Raw genomic sequence first — 16,262 nt, 5'->3', positions numbered from 1 at the left:
CAGAGAGGATCGGCCGACAAGGACCAAGAAAAGACCATTCGTAGGCCTTCAGAGGCTCTCCCGACAGTCTCCAGGTCATCCTCCGGACAGCTGTACGAGATGCGTACCCATTCCACAGGCCACGAAGCTGAGGCACGGAGCTGTCAGGCAACATGCCTGAGCCTCGAGTGGAACAGCTTGTCTGGAGCCCAGCGGGGCTCGGAGACCGGGTTCTTTCTCGGGCGAGCCTTCACCTACCTGGGGGGGGGCTACTGCTCATATATCACCCGGCAGAGGCAGAAACGCAGGCTCGGAAATGTCCCCACATACGCCCAAGGTCACACAGGCCAAGGGAGTCAGAACCAGAGGCCTGTGACGGCCGAGGGGGTGGGGGCTGGGCAGGGCACACGCTATGTGCTCGCTGATACGGCCTGGTGCACGAGGGTGTGGCCTTCCAAGTGCCCACCATCCTGTCCCCCCACCAGCTGGGCTCAGAGACACAGGGACTCAACATGAGCCACGGTTCAACACGCCGTGCATCCCTGACGCCGGTTCTGTGAGGTGCTGGGTGAGGGGCTGAAATCTGGCGCTCTCTGGCCCTGGGCTGTACCGCTCTGTGTGGTTCTTCTGCAAAACCCAAACCGGACCCCCTCAAGGGCACAGTGACAGCCGCTGCATCTCTACCCAGAACCGGCACGTGGGGCGTGGGGCTCAGGCCCAGATGGTACAGGGGACAGCTGGCTAGTCTGGTTCCGGAGCCAGCCTCCGTCCCCCCGCAGCCCCCCACTGCCTCTTCTCAGCCTGGTCAGACCGCCCCACACAGGAGCCCTGACTCAGCTCTGGGAATGGGGGCAGGAGCAGGGGCAGTGCTGAGAAGCAGGCGGGCAGGACAGAGGGACCGGGTCCACGGCACGCTCCCTCTTGACACAGGGCCCCCTACCTTGTGAATGTCCCTGATCTTGCGTCGCAGCTCCGTCTGCTGGCGGTGGAAGTCCGTCCGGGTGAGCAACTTCTTGTCCATCTCGGCCTGCCCCTTGGCCTGGGTGGAGATGGTCTCTCTGCGGGCGACGGCCAGCTCCATGTCCCGGATCATCTTCTCCTGCTGCTTCAGCAGCTGCCCGTGCCTGACCTGGGTGTACAGGGCAGGGGGGCCGTGAGGGAGAGCGCCCAGCGCCACCTCCGCTGACTCCGCTGAACCCTGACCTGGCAGGGAGCCAGTGAGGGGGACGTGCCCGAGGACAGAGGGCTCCGGAGCCATCCGCCGCTGGTCAGAATGAGCCGGAGGTCCATGTAAAGAGTGCACTGGCAAGGGGAAAACTAGAAACTGGCAGAGGCCAGGGGAGGTTGGCAGACTGAGGACCGCCACGTGCAGCCTGGGTGGGATTCTGGAGCAGAAAAGGGACGGTAGCCAAGAAAGCGGGGACACCTGTACCAGCGTTGATTTCTTAGTCGTGGTTTTGGGAGATGGTGACAGGAAGGGTCTGTGGGACCAGGGCCGGGGCCCGGGTTGTCGCTGACGCTGACTGTAAGGGCCACGTGAGGCCTTTCTCGGGTGTTAGGAGTGTTCCGTTTCGGTCGTGGGGACAGAGACGTGGGCCTGAGCTAAACCCGTCCAGCCGGACTTTGAAAATAAATTCATCTCCTTGTGCGTCCGTCAGTGAAGCCGGTTCAGAATAAAAAAGGATAAACAGGCAGGAACCCCCACGTCAAGGGTGGTGGTGGGAGACTAGCCCACCGGGTTTAAAGCGTGGCAGCAGCCTCACGCCTGCAGGGGCGGGAGCCCAGGACGGGGACGGCACAGATGGGCTGTCGTCAGTGCGGCGATGGCTCAGCGAATGAGCCCAGATGATCTGGGAATGCCAGCGAGACTCACACCCCAGCTGAGAGAACAGCAATGGGCCCCTGCTTCACGCCATGTCCAAAAATTAATTCCAGGTGGATTCAGGATCTCAAGATGTGCAAACACGTGCAGAGAACTTGGGAACATATTTGTGTCATTTCAAGCTGCGGTGGCCGTCTAGAGCAATCCAGGAAACCCAGAAGCCGCGCGGAAGGCAGACACGCCTCACGGCATGAACCGTAACGACCCCGTGAGTGGGGAGAGACCAGAGCAGAGAGCGCGAAGGCCAGCAGCAGACGAGGGAGAACGTGTGGGACGGGTGTCCGAGGCGGGGCTTAGTAATGGTGACGTGCCCAAACTCCCCCGAGGTGCCAAGAAGAAAATGGAAATGGGAAATTGAGGAAGTGCTTGCCACACACACACACACAGACACACGTGCGCGCGCGCACACACAGACACACGCTCAATAACCCATAACAGAAAACAGGGAAGTACAAATCTTCTAGAAGAAAATATAAGAAAAAAAATCTCTGTGACCGTGGGCTGAGCTATGATTTCCTAGATGCACCACCGCAGTGATGCACAGAGAACAGAGCGGGCCTCACCGACGTGAGGGGTCTCGGATGCGTTCCGGGGTGTGAGAAAAGCCGCACTCGCAATAATAGTTCACGCTGCAGCGTCTGCGTCTGTGACATCCTGGGAGAGTCGGGGACTGGGGCGTGGGACGCAGAGTGCAGGGGGCACGAGGGGACCCGCGGGTGATGGAGATACTGCATATCACGAAGGGGGGTGGTTATGTGGTTGTACATTTTTTTTTAAAGATTTTATTTATTTACTAGAGAGACAGAGATCACAAGTAGGCAGAGAAGCAGGCAGAGAGAGAGGAGGAAGCAGGCTTCCTGCTGAGCAGAGAGCCCGATGCGGGGCTCGATCCCAGCACCCTGAGATCATGACCTGGGCCGAAGGCAGAGGCTTTAACCCACTGAGCCACCCAGGCGCCCCTGGCTGTACATTTTTGTCACAGCTCACGGGACCGTGCCACCCGGGGTGAGCTCGGTTAAACCCCTCAATTTGAAAATAAAGCCTCATGGGCTGAGGACACCTCGAGGTGCCCAGGCTCTCGGGACGTGGCTGTCCTTGAGCACCTCTTGGAAAAATGATCCGAGGGGCTCTGGTACAGACTGTACACTCCTCCGCCCTGTGTTCCCACTTTGGGGAGTCTAACCTGCAGCAAACCCCAGCAAGAAAGGACGGTATGGCAAGCACGGGGGACCGGGACACTCTGGATTCTCACCAACCCGGACAAGCTCCAAGAAGTTAGGATACATACGAGGACATTCTGTAACTGTTAAAAACCGGGCTAATGTCCATATTTTTTGAAAAACAAGCTGCCAAGCTAGATGCGCAGATCCCATTTTTGCGAAGGAAAGGAAGGAGCCGCAAGTCATCGGCGGAGGGAGGGGGACGCCCCTGTGCGCATGCGCAAGCGCTTGGTTTTTTTTTTTTTTTTTTGGTTCGGGGTCGGAGGGGTCTGACCTGCTGCAGCCAACGCATGTGGCTTCCAGAGTCCGAAAAGTCAGTTAAATGGAGCGTTTTAAAAACTTATCAGTAGCATATGCATTTGATCTGAATGCCGCAGGCAGGGGTCCTGATTGAAAGCGGCTTTGTGGGGGCACCTGGGTGGCTCAGTGGGTTAAGCCTCTGCTTTCAGCTCGGGTCATGATCTCAGGGTCCTGGGATCGAGTCCTGCATCGGGCTCTCTGCTCGGTGGGGAGCCTACTTCCTCCTCTCTCTCTGCCTGCCTCTCTGCTTACTCGTGATCTCCGTCTGTCAAATAAATAAATCTTTAAAAAAAAGAAAGAAAGAAAGAAAGCGGCTTTGTGGAAGTGACGCCCGCCTGCTTTTACAACCTTCCTTGCTTATCCTGAGACCCTGATTTAATCACCAGCTGTTTTTGAGGGAACGAAATCCAGCTCAGGAGGACGGTGGAGAGAACGGGAGGCTCCCACGGAAAAGATGGGTGTGTTCTCTGAACACATTTCCCGGCGAAACCTTTCCTCGACAGTGGGATGTCTCTCCCCAGTGGGTTGTGAGGTTTGGGGGCCCCACCCGCCCTCAGAATCATCAGAGTGCCCCGACTGCATGGGGCAAGGGTACAAGAGTGTCTTGCGAAACACTGCGCACACGGCTGTGTGTCTTTTGGTATTTGTGATCCTCGCCACGTGAGAAGAATCGAAGTGGACGGATCCTGCGTGGGAGGTCAGCAAGGGAGCAGCCCGCAGTGCTTGCCCTTTGCCCTTCCCTGGGGATGGTGTCCATGCCACTGGCCAGGGTGGCCCGTGTGGTCCCAGGGGGTCCACCTGGTTCCCAGGCCCCCAGAGCCCCACCCACCTTCATCCTGTGGATCTCCGCCTTCATGGCTCGGATCTCTGTCTGGCCGGTCTCGGAATCCACCGACGCCCGCATCTCTTTTGCCAGCTGGATTTTTTTCTCCCAAAGCATGATCTGGTGTCTTTAAAAGTGGGAGAGGCAGTGTGAGAGTGGGAGACATTGAGGAGATTTCTTTCTGATGCTTCTGTGAGCTCATGACCTAAGGGCTTGCTCCAAGTTGAGACGTGCAGTGGACGGCCGGAAGGCAGGGGTGAGCAGAGGCTCAGCATGGTGGGCTTGGGGCAGGCTCAGAGCAGGGGGGCCTGTACCTGGGACCCTCATGCTCTCTCTCTGTCTCTCACTTGGCGTGTTTAAATACCCAGGCACTGAGTGAAGGGCTTGACTGTCAAACAGAAACAAATTTCCGCATTCTGTTACCTGCGGGTCAACATAAACCCCGGGGCCAAGGCGCTCTCTCAGATTCCTGCCCACACAACCCAGGGCACAGGGGGCTCTCCCTCCCTGGTCAGCGGTGCTGTCGTGGCGTCCTGTGCAGGCACAGCTACACCACACCTGAAGCCACCGTACCTCTGTGTGCTAAGGATACTTCGGTTAAAATGAGAAGCTCACATAGCAGCAAAGACAGATGCTCACCGCCTGGCTTCGATGTTTGTGCCCCTTTCCATGACACCCAGCATGATGGTGTTTGGAGGTGACCCTCTGGGAAGTGCCTATGTTACCAGGTGCAGACTCATGAAAGGGGTCAGCGCCGTTAGAGAAGAGACCCCACAGAGCACCCGCGGGGACACAGCCAGAAGCCCAGTACCCAGAAGAGGCCCTCGCTCACCCAAACCGACCCCCCTGACCTTGGACTTCCAGCCTCCACAACGCTGACCGATACAGTTTATAAGCCCTGGCGGGAGGTCTTACTGCGGCCTGGATGGGCAGCGGGCTCGGGGGAGCTGGAAGGAGTGCTGCGTGGGCTCTGACCTGGACCGGCGGGGCTGACTCCGCAGCCAGTCCCGCGGGAAGTGTGGGTCCACAGAAAATACATAAAACTGCTTCAGAGGGCAGCACAGAGAACCCCTTTTTTGTTTAAAAAGCAAGCAGACAAGAAAGATGTATGCACTGTGGTTTCCCTGCAAAGGGAGGAAGTCGGAATGGCCTGTGTCTTTGCACACATTGTTACCGTTCACAATGCTACAGTTGGGGGTGGGTTACTTACAGCCAGGCGTCATAAAAAGAGAGTAATTTAAAAAACTTTATCCCAAAGAGAGCCACTCAAGGGGACGCCTGGGTGGCCCAGTCGGTGAAGCATCGGCCTTCGGCTCAGGTCCCCATCTCAGGGTCCTGGAATCGAGTTCTGCATGGGGCTCCCTGTTCAGCGGGGAGCCTGCTTCTCCCTCTCCCTCTGCTGCTCCCCCTGCTTGTCCTCTCTCTCTCTCTCTCTCTCAAATAAATAAGCAAAATCTTAACAAACAATCAAACAAAGCACTCAACTTCCCCGGAAGACTGGGAGGGCCAGGGTGGACGGCGGGAACCGCGCCCAGACACCTGCTCTTCCCTGGGTCCCGCCCCCAGCGTGGCTCGTGGCTCCCAGGCCGCTGTGAATGGGCGGGGCCGCGCAGGGGGCGGGGCGGAGGGGCGGGGCCGGCACTCACTCCGCCTCCACCAGGCTGCTCAGCGTGGCCTCCTTCTCCTCCTGCAGCTGGTTCAGCCTCTCCTGCATCTCGATGGTCTCCCTCTCCGAGGCCTGCGCGGGGACAGAGGTGCGGCCGGCTGTGCGGGGACCCCGGGGGACGCAGGGCCCACCGAATGCCCTCCCCCCGTGCGCGCCCCCGACACCCGAGCCCGGAGCCCGCGCGAGTCGCAGCGGGCGCGCGCCGGACCTTGAGCGCGAGCACGAACTCCTTCTCGGTCAGCACGTTGTGCCGCTGCAGCCCCTCGGAGCTGCTCCGGTTCCTGCTCATCAGCACGCTGAGCTTCTTCAGGTCGTTGTCCAGGTCCTTCATGTGGCGCTCGATCTCCTTTTGCTCCTTCTTCTCCTGGTCGATCTTGTCTGCAGTGGGGGGGACGTGGGGGTGGCCGTGCTCCCAGAGTGGCCCCCGCCCCAGTCAGGGCCCTAAGGGCCAGAGGGAGGGGACCTCTCTCTGGACGCTCCGTTCCCAAAGCCTGGCCCTCCGAGACAACGGAAAGGACCGCTGTGTGGACAGCCAGCAGGTGGGATGACGGGATGGTGGCGCTCACTGGGTCTCCAAGAAAGGTGGGCCCTGCCCCCTACAAGGCGCCGCCCAGCTTAGGGGCAGGGGCCAGAAAACCACCACCCTAATGGGCAGGCCAGGAGGGCAGCAGGGCCTCTGGCATGAGGGGTCCAGGTGGAGTGGGGCCCGGAACACCAGGCAGCATTTCCCATGGGGCCCCATGGCCCGGCCGATCTGCATGGATCTCTGGTCAGAGACCCAGGTGGGACCAGGTGGGACCAGGATGCCTCCGTGGGGACCATGCGGGGGTGTGGGGGCCGGGAAGGGTGCTCATCTCGCTCTTCCAGGCACCCTGGCCCATTAGAGACCCTGGTTTTTACGCCGCCTGGGACAAGACAGGGGCTGGGGAGCCTCTGGAGGGACCGTTTTCTAAGTTCAGCTGGAGAGGAAGAAGGCTTCTCGTCCCACGGCCCTGAGTTTGGGGCGCGAGGTGTCCCGTCTCCCTGAGCAGGGCAGCGAGCCAGCGGGGTCCCTGCACCGCCCAGTGCTTACTTTCTATCCGCAGCTTCTTCTGCTCCAGGATGCGCATCTCCTTCTTGAACATGTCCAGGGACGCCAGCTGCTTCTCCCGCTCCTGAGTGACCTTCACCATCTCCTGCTGCAGGCGGAGCCAGGTCACCTGGGCCTGGGTCACGCTGGTGTTGTGCTCGTCGATCAGCTTGCTCAGCCTTTTGATTTCCAGCTCCAAAGGCCCCACTTCTTCCCCCTAAAAGTGAGAGTCACCAAAAAGCAAAGCGAGCTTCCTTGTTTTCAAAGGTCTGCTTTCTGGGTGGGCTGAGGAGGGCTGGGACCCCACCCGGGATCATGCATCCGTGCGAGGACTGGGGGACGTTTCCTCGAGGGGACTGAGGGCCCCACGCCTGCCCCTGATCCTCTGTGGGAGACACAGGTCTCAGGAGGTCTGTGGCCCCCTCCCCATCATGCCACAGCCTTGTGGGGCCAAGGGCAGAGCCTTGGATGGCCTCCATTACTGAAAGGGGCTTTACAAGTTTTCTTTTAGGGACAGACCATCAAGGGCCAGAGTCTTTACTCCCTCATTGTCCATTGGGCCACGGCTTTGAGAAGCTTTCTGGTGCTCGGGATCTATCCAAGACCATGCCCAGCTGACCATCTTTCTCCTGGACTTGAAGCCCATGGACATGCCCCCACGTTAGAGATATGTGGGTAACTTATAAGGACTTCAGGCCTCTAACTCATCAGATGCCTTCACTTAGAGTCGCGGTCAGATCCCACCTGCTGTCTTTGCATGGGAAGAAGGAAGATTTGGTTCCTGGTGAAAGTTACAGGGTCCAGTTTCAGAGCCCACCAAGAAGACACACAGCCATTTCCTTACCGCCTGCTTTCTGGCCATGACAGCAGGGGTGAGGACCTTCAGCAGACAGCGTCTGGCCTGAAATAGTTACTGTCTGGACCTTGGCAGAAGAAGGTTCGCAGAGAGCCCCTGACTTGGGGGATTCCCCCCACCGGCTGTGTCACCCATAAAAGAGGCGGGAAACGAATGGCTCTGTTCCGTGTGAGTTCACTTCAGAACGTCCCCGAGACGGCCAGGTGCAGATATCAACCAGGGACAGCCTCTCCTGGCCCTGAGGTCTTACCCCCAGCTCAGAAACCATCTGCTCCAGCTGCTTATTGAAGAAGTTGATGAGGCCTTGCTTTCTTTCGATCAGGATTGTGCGCCTGGAGATCTCGTTCTCACTGTTGGTGATGAGGTCATTGACCTTCTTCACTTCCTTGTCGAGCTCGGCCAGCGTCTTCTGGTGCATGTCCAGCCTGCAGTTGGTGTTTGTGATGTCCAGGGTGGTCTGAGCAATGTCGCCGTCAATTTTGGAAAGATGTGTCACCTGCGTTAGCATAAGGAAACATGTCTGAACATTCTTTCTCGCTGGGCTATCATTTCCTTGAGCATCTGCTCCACGGTCGACCTCTCCTTCCTTCTAGTCTTTATATATGACCTCCCCACCTTCCCCCAGAACCAAAGGCAGGATCACCCTCTACACATAGGTTTATAAGCCGCTTTTTAATGAACTCAATCTTGACTTCTATGCTCATGTCATTTTTAACGGCTGCGTAATACTCCCTTATACTTGTAACCGAGGAAACTAGCCACGGTTGTCATCAGCATCCTCCTTCCATCCTGTCCCACAGTTCGGAATTTGGCGCCCAGGGGCTGGTCTGGACAGCTGGTATGTTTTGGTGAAGGAAACAGATTCCTTCCTCTCTGGGGTTGTGAACTTGCTGTGGCAAGTTCAACGACGACTTCTCATTTGTATCTGGTGGTACAGAAGGGTGTCCTTACATTTTGCTGAAAAGCTGGACACAGTCATGGAAAGACGGTATCTTACTGTGCTGACATTGGCCGCCTGGGTGGCTCTGGGCTCTTGCCAGCCCTGGGTTATGGGGGCAGGAGTCCCAGCCAGAGCTGCATAGCTGAGGGCTTCTCGGGCCCCGCCCACTGTCCTGAAAGTCTTGACGAGCACCCCCTGCCTCTTCTGCTGGCTTTCAGGGAGAGTCACCGGGTCCCACCTGTGACCTAGGGTTTACTGGGAGCATATCTGTGAGAACCAGAGGAGGGGGGTGGCAGGCACGGTCGCTCAGGCTTCCTTTGGAAACGGAGTCTTTTCTCCGAGCGGTGGCTGTGTCCTGACCCTATGATCTCGCCCCTTAGCTCTCGCCCACGTAAATTCTCAGCTTTCTCCTAGCCCCGGCCCCTGCCAGCTCCCTGTCCTCCAGGGTCATCTCGGCTCTGCCCCGAAGACCCCGGCTGGCTCTGTCTCACATGTATCCTCTGACTGGCCCCTGCAGGTGACTCAGCAGGATGCCCAACAGTCCTGGGTTTTAGAGCCAGACCCTGCCCACCTGGACGCTTCCTGCATCTTGGTCACCCAGCTCCCCACGGTAAAGCTCCTGAACCCTCCAAGCCTCTGAGCTCAGGCTGAGCCACATGTCTTTTGGTCAGGACCATCCGGGATAGGGTCTCCACAGGGGCTCCCCCTTCCTCTTTGCCCCCCGTGCTTGCCGCCCCACGGGGCTCCGGACGGACCGTTCCCTCTCATTGAGACCACCCTGGCCGCTCCTGAACTAACTTGCAGACCTGTGCCTGCCCTCCTTCTGGACCACCTCCAGATCCCAAGTTTTTTGGGGTTTGTTTTTTTTTTAACATTTTGGAAAAAGTGCCCCCTTTAAAGAGCTTGACTTGCATCTCTGGGGCAATCATAATGGACAAATTTGTGAGACCGAGACTCTTTACTGCCCTCCTCTGGACATTGCTGGTAGTGTGTGTACCACCCGCAAGGGTGGCTGGCGGCCTGGGGGCCTGGGGGCTTTGGGGGGCTTGGGGGTCTGGGGATCTACGAGCGCAGCCTCCCCGAAGGACTGGCGGGTGATTTCACGCACACCGTGCTCGTTGGCTTGGAGTTTTGCTCCCAGGGGGTGGTCTTGCCCTGACTTCCCAGAGAAAGGATGAGCGGGACGCCCCCAGCATTACACAGGACCTCCCACGGAGACCCAGCTGAGTCCAGTCTTGGTTCCGGCCCTGTCTCCCCACTTCCTTGCTATGACCAGGCCAGGGGCAAGCTGCCCTTCTCCCAGGTCTGGGAGGGATGGGGTGCCTCGGGCTGCCGGCCAGGTAGACAGCAGCCCTGCCCTCCCAGAAGGACAGGGGAGCCCTGCCACCTGTCTCAGCCAAGCCTCCTCCTGCCAACAATGGCCATCAGTCGCTGACATGCAGGGGACAATGGCCATCAGTCGCTGGCATGCAGGGGCACAGCTTCTGGCTCCCCCCACCTTTGCCGTCACTGTAACCACGGTTAGATCGGATGCTCTAACGCCTGCCAGGTGTCTCACACAGGGAGAGAGTAAAGGCCGAGCCCAGGATCACACGGGAGCCCGACTCATGCTCTTAACCCCAGGCTGGGAGGGACCCACGTTCCCTCCACTCCTGCCCCTCGGATGGAAGCTTCTGGTAGTCTGGAGAGAAAGGAAGCTCTGTGTAGCTGCTGCTACGCGTGGGCAGGGCGAGAGGGCTCCCTCCTCCTGAGACTTGAGCGGAGCCCTGGGGCAGGCTGTCTGCTGGGCTGTGTCCTAGGCCTGGTGCAGGCCGCGGTGGTCTCCGTGGGTCCCGCAGGGGGGCCCACCGAGGCAGAGGACGCGGAGGGGGTCACACCATGGGAGGCAAAGAAATGATTCAAGGAAGGGTACAGGGACCCCCGACCACGGCTTGGAGTGAAGCAAGACCCCAGGGAGAGCAAGAGAGAGCTCTTCTTGGAGGAGGTCCCCAGGCCACGAGGGCGCCTCGCCTGGTGGGGCAGAGGTCCGGGGGCTCTGCGACCCCACCCTGCGAGCCTGGGTTTTGCGTAGCAGCTTCTCCTCACGAATGTGGACAAAGACGTCCGGCGAGCACGTCCAGAGCTGAGTTGTTTACAATGTTTAGAACCTGGAAACACCTTCAGGTGTCTCCGCAGAGGATTTTCAAGCATGATGCGTTCGTCTGTGTGACGAAATGGCATGCAGAAAGGAAAATGTAGGTTTTTGAGGAACATTTCACGGAAAATGTTAGTTGGATGTGGCCAAAAAGTGAACTAAAACAGCCTCTGCCCGGGGAGAAAGCCCGTGGGGACGTGCGCCTTCCTCTCTGCGGCGTATTTCGGTGAAACGCAGGAGACTGGGACTAGGATAGACTTGACATCTGATAAAGGAGTCGGACGCTGTTTACGGAGGAGGCACACGGGTGTGTCCACGTGCGCGCCCACGTGGGCGCCTGCGTGGGATCGCGTGTGCACACGAGTGTGCGCGCGCGTGTGAGCGTGTCGGCTCGTGGGTGCCACCAGAGCTAAGTGACAAGTGAGCAGACCGGCTGAGGGCCCCTCGCTCGGCCCGCGTCCCCCGCCCATGACCCGCCAGCCCAGGCGCCCCCAGGGCCGCCGCGTGGGGATGGCCCACCAGGTTGGTCTTCCGCTTCTGCAGCTTGAGGATGAGCTGGCGGAAGAACTTGGTCATCTTGTTGGAGGTCAGGTGCTCCTGCAGCTTCTCCACGATGGAGGCGTCCATCCTCCTCCGCAGCTCCAGCTCGTGCTGGGTGGTCTGCTGGACCGACTGCAGGTCGCCCGTGCTGGCCGCGTACTCCTGGACAGGAAGGAAGGGGCAGGGACAGGGCTGTGTGGGGGCGGCCGCGGGGACACGCCGTGCAGGGGTGGGGGACGCGGTCGTACCGTTTGGGCCTTGCCCAGCGCGTCCTCTGTGTTTTGCAGCGCCAGCCGGTAGGCGTTGAACTCCCTCTGCAGCGCCTCCTGCTGGCTCAGGCTCTGCGCCGTGAGCTTCTGCATCAGGCCCGCCTCTGTCTCCTCGCGGTTCAGGATGCTCGCCAGCTTCTCGTTCTTCTCTTCCTCCTTCGTGATGGATTTCTTGTAGGCCTCGATCTCCCCGTCGATGGACAGGATCTGGTGCTGGCATTCGCTGCCGGGAGTGAGAGAGCAAAGCTGGGGCCTCAGAGCGCCCGTGCCCGGGCTCTGCCCGCGTGGAGGGTCTCGCCCGGGAGGGAGGGACGAACGGGGACCCAGCTCTTAGCAGCAGCCCATCGCGACGCCTGTTTCCGGACCTAGTCACAGAACCGCTGCCCACTTTGATGGGTAGAGAGTAAGGGAGACGGGCTGGAGGCGGCAGGCATTGTTGCGGGGCCGGATCCCGCCACCCTCGCGGGTCAGGGGCGCGATCCCAGAAAGGGAGTGCGCTAATCCGACTTCATGCACACGGACGCGGGAGCTCCGAGCCCTTGAGCTGCCAGCCAGTGGCCACGTGCGTGGCGTGGCTGGGAGGAGCACCTGTGGGTGTCGCTCCTGACTCTCGGTCCCCCTCTGCACACTGGCCGTGCAGATGCCCGAAACTAACACCACGGCAGACACACGGGTGCTGGATAGCAGCATCTTCACATGCGTGTGACACATTGTTTCCCTGCATTCTGAGACGTCCTGCAGCCGCGCTTCTCTCCACTGGTAGCATCTTACTCGAAGTTCTTATTCAAAAATCAGGGGCGCCTGCGTGGCTCAGTGGGTTAAGGCTCTGCCTTTGGCTCAGGTCATGGTCTCGGGTCCTGGGATCGATGCCCGCAATGGGCTCTCTGCTCAGCGGGGAGCAAAAAAAAAAAAAAGATACCGGGGAGATGTGCCGTGTTTACTCAGCAGAAGACTCACCATCGTTAAGGCGTTAGTTCTCCCCCAAAAGATCTTTAGCCTCAATGCAATTCTAATTACAATCATAGTAAGTATATTTTTTTCCAGAAATTGCCACACTCATTCTAAAATTATATATGGGAATCTACAGGACTTCAAATTGCCCAAATAATTTTGCAGAAGAACAAGGACCCCACGATCTGATTTTAAGACTTTGTATAAAGCTGTCATTATCAGGTCGTGTGGTTTTACTGGTGGAGGGAGCAGAATCAGGAGCCCACAAACAGACACACCGACACAGACACACGTGGCCAACTGATATTTGACGAAGGGGACAAGGTCTTTCAATGGAGAGAGGACGGTCTGTTCAGCGGCGGTGCTGGGACTGTGGGCAAATGGACTGAACTTGGGTCTCCTGCCGCAATGGATGTTAACTGGGGATGGTTGCGTACCCACAGGCAAGAATTAGCAGAAGACACGGAGGGAGCTTCAGGACCTCGCGTCAAAGATTTCTTCAAGAGGACACAAAGAGCATGAGCTAAGAAATTAATTAACTGGGCTTCATCAACGTTTAAGCCTCTGTCCTTCTGAAGCCACTGTCGTGAGAATGGGAAGACAAAGCCACAGGCTGGGAGGAAATATGCTCAGAGCACACGTCTGAGAGAGGCATTGGATCTAGAATACATGAAGATCTCTTCTGAGCGAGTAATGAGAGGAGCCCCTCAATATAAAAAAGAAGGTCTCTGGGGGGCAGGTCAGCGCGTGAGAACGTGCTCAACCTCGTCATTCGCCAGGGAATTGCAGAGTTAAACCTCCGGTGATACCATGACTGCCCGACTCGTGGCTAAAGTTAAAATGACTGACAACAGCCAGTGTTGGTGAGGACGGGGGAGTCGCACCCGCTGCTGGAGGGAGCGCAAAATGGAACAAACGAGATTGGGAAAAACACTGGACGTTCGTGACCAGGTCAAATGCACGCTCACCAGCAGTCCCAGGCCGGGCGCTCCCCCAGGGGACGCGGAAACACACGGCCACACCAGACGCCCAGATGCGTCCACGCTGCCCAGGAGCTCTGCCCACGACACCCCGGACCAGAAACAATGGGGAAGCCCGTCAGCTGGTGACCTGGTGCACACGGCGGCGGTGTCTTTGGCAGTAACGAGACACGCGGCCGCGCTGGCACCGTCCCACATGGGGATGACGCTCAGAAGTGTGCGGAGGGGAAGGAGCCCGGCGAGCGCGGCTGCACTGTGTGATTCCATCCACGGGACCTCCCGGGAATGACGGGGCGGGCGGGACAGACAGCAGATCGGGGCTGGCACGGGCTGGCGGTGGGGAGAGGATGGGACTTGAGGATGAAGGAAACGGCCCGTCATCTTGAGGGCCCGGGGAGTACTTGCCTCTGCCCATCTGCCGTGCTCGCAGAGCTGGGCACGGGCGAAGGAGAACTTTTGTACATAAGAAATCTGCACATAAATTAGCCTCAACAAACCCAACCTAAAATAAAAAAGCTACTCATTTTCTTTTTCAGGAAGTAGCAGCCTTATAAATGTCTAAAATCTGACAATAAAAATAAGACATCCAATTTAAAAAGACACAGTCACAAACTGCAGCACAGAAGTCTGAACGCGTGGTAAGACATGCGTGCGGGACAAGAGATGCCTGTGAGTGCCCAAAATGCTAATAAATTGTCATTGTCCCCGAAGGAAAAAGATGGTGGTATTGTGAACCTTTTTCTCTGTTTTTCAGATTTCCTACAGTGTGATCACTTATCCTTGACGAAGATTATTTTTTAAAAAACACACTTTAGGGGGGCACCTGGGTGGCTCAGTCAGTTAAGCATCTGACTCTTGACCCTAGCTCGGGTCCTGATCTCAGGGTTGTGAGTTCAAGCCCTGAGCTGGGCTCCACTTTGACCATGGAGCCTGCTTAAAACAGACCAAAAAATGCAGTATCACATGCTGATAAGTCAAGTCACATGAAGACAGAATTGATCACTCCATTTAGTCAATGTAGTACCATGGTTCCTACGGAGTGGTGGGAATGAAACTTGATGGGATTAGGCTCAAAAGAGATTAGAAGGAGTTTCTGGAAAAGGTCTTATTTCTCCCTCGACATGGAAGCCTACACATGGAGACCTTGGATGTTCTGGCTGCCATCCTGAAAAACAAGCCTACCCTGGGCTCCATGCTGGGCATGGAGCCTACTGAAAAAAGAAAAAAGATAATAGTTTAAAAAAATGAAATAAAAATTAAAAAGATACTTTAAGGGGCGCCTGGGTGGCTCAGTGGGTTAAGCCGCTGCCTTCGGCTCAGGTCATGATCTCAGGGTCCTGGGATCGAGCCCCGCATCGGGCTCTCTGCTCTGCAGGGAGCCTGCTTCCTCCTCTCTCTCTGCCTGCCTCTCTGCCTACTTGTGATCTCTCTGTCAAATAAATAAATCTTAAAAAAAAAAAAAAAAAGAACATCCTTGATTATGGGGAATCAGGCTCCCTGCTCAGCGGGGAGCCTGCTTCTCCCTCTCCCTCTGCTGCTCCCCCCCTTGTGCCCCCTCTCTGTCAAATAAATAAATAAATTCTTTTTTAAAAAGATTTTATTTATTTATTTGACAGAGAGAGATCACAAGCTGGCAGAGAGGCAGGCGGAGAGAGAGAGGGGGAAGCAGGCTCCCTGCGGAGCAGAGAGCCCGACTTGGGGCTCGATCCCAGGACCCTGAGATCATGACCTGAGCCAAAGGCAGAGCCTTAACCCACTGAGCACCCAGGCGCCCCGCACCCCTTAAATTCTTAAAACAAAACAATTTCCTTGATCAACAGATACTGATAGAAAATAAACGGAACAGACGGGTAGAATCTGGGACGTGGCCCACGCGTCGGGCCTGATCCATTCAAGGGCTGAGAGGGAATTTTCTTGGGGGGTCTGGAGGCCCCTTGGGTCAGCTTAACATCCCGGGGCCAAGGGACTCTGGACCCGGCAGCTGAGCTAAACCAACCGTGTATTCCTGACAGGGCCCCATGCCCCGCGGCACAGGGAAACCAGCAAGAAAGGCCAGACCAGAAACGTTCCAGCTTTCCGCCCAACGTGCAGCTCACAGACGAGACCCATGGGACCATGTCAAGGTGCCCACCCCCCCGCACCCAAGCTCTGGGAGATCAGAGTGTCTCCTGAGAGTTAAACTGTAGACTCAGCATTGATGCAGAGACACCGTGGTCCAGAAAAAGAGAAAGGGCAGAATTTGGCTGGAACCCGAGTGAGGGCGTCATGTTATGGGGGAAAATCCCACGGGAGTCAGATGGGAGGAGGGGTGGGCGGGTGACGGCAAAGGGCCACCAAGGCAGGAGCAGCCAGAGGCGAGCATGCGGGCTGACTGCCCGGGGCTGTGGGAAGAAGCGGGAGTCCGGCAGGGCCCGGGGCCCCATCACTCCCTGAGCAGCGACCCGGTTCTGGCCAGCCCTGTGTTCCTTCCTATGGGCTAGACCCTGTGGGCCCAAGGGTCAAGCGCTAGCCTCTCTGGCCCTCACATCTCCTAGCGGACACGCACAGCGGGGCATTCTCGTCTCACATCAGCCTCTGGTGACCCCGATCCCCGTGAGCTAACCCCGAGGACACAGATGAACCCGCGACCTGATAGCAAACCCGGCTTCTGGGC

General features: G+C 57.7%; 1 protein-coding gene across 1 annotated transcript in view; it reads right to left on the bottom strand.

Moving 5' to 3' along the window:
• CCDC40 (coiled-coil domain containing 40) overlaps positions 1-16,262 on the bottom strand; it is a 50,171-nt gene that overhangs the window by 2,586 nt on the left and 31,323 nt on the right. Inside the window, exons 18-25 of the mRNA XM_045986289.1 lie at positions 11,658-11,901; positions 11,389-11,571; positions 8,046-8,291; positions 6,943-7,156; positions 6,079-6,248; positions 5,851-5,942; positions 4,211-4,331; positions 920-1,108 (exon numbers count right to left, since the gene is read on the bottom strand). Of these exons, the coding sequence (XP_045842245.1) occupies positions 920-1,108; positions 4,211-4,331; positions 5,851-5,942; positions 6,079-6,248; positions 6,943-7,156; positions 8,046-8,291; positions 11,389-11,571; positions 11,658-11,901 (1,459 nt within the window). The remainder of the gene's footprint in view (positions 1-919; positions 1,109-4,210; positions 4,332-5,850; positions 5,943-6,078; positions 6,249-6,942; positions 7,157-8,045; positions 8,292-11,388; positions 11,572-11,657; positions 11,902-16,262) is intronic.

The sequence above is a fragment of the Meles meles genome, chromosome 18, assembly GCF_922984935.1.
Source record: "Meles meles chromosome 18, mMelMel3.1 paternal haplotype, whole genome shotgun sequence".
NCBI lineage: Eukaryota > Metazoa > Chordata > Mammalia > Carnivora > Mustelidae > Meles > Meles meles.
This window is presented reverse-complemented; position numbering and strand designations above follow the sequence as displayed.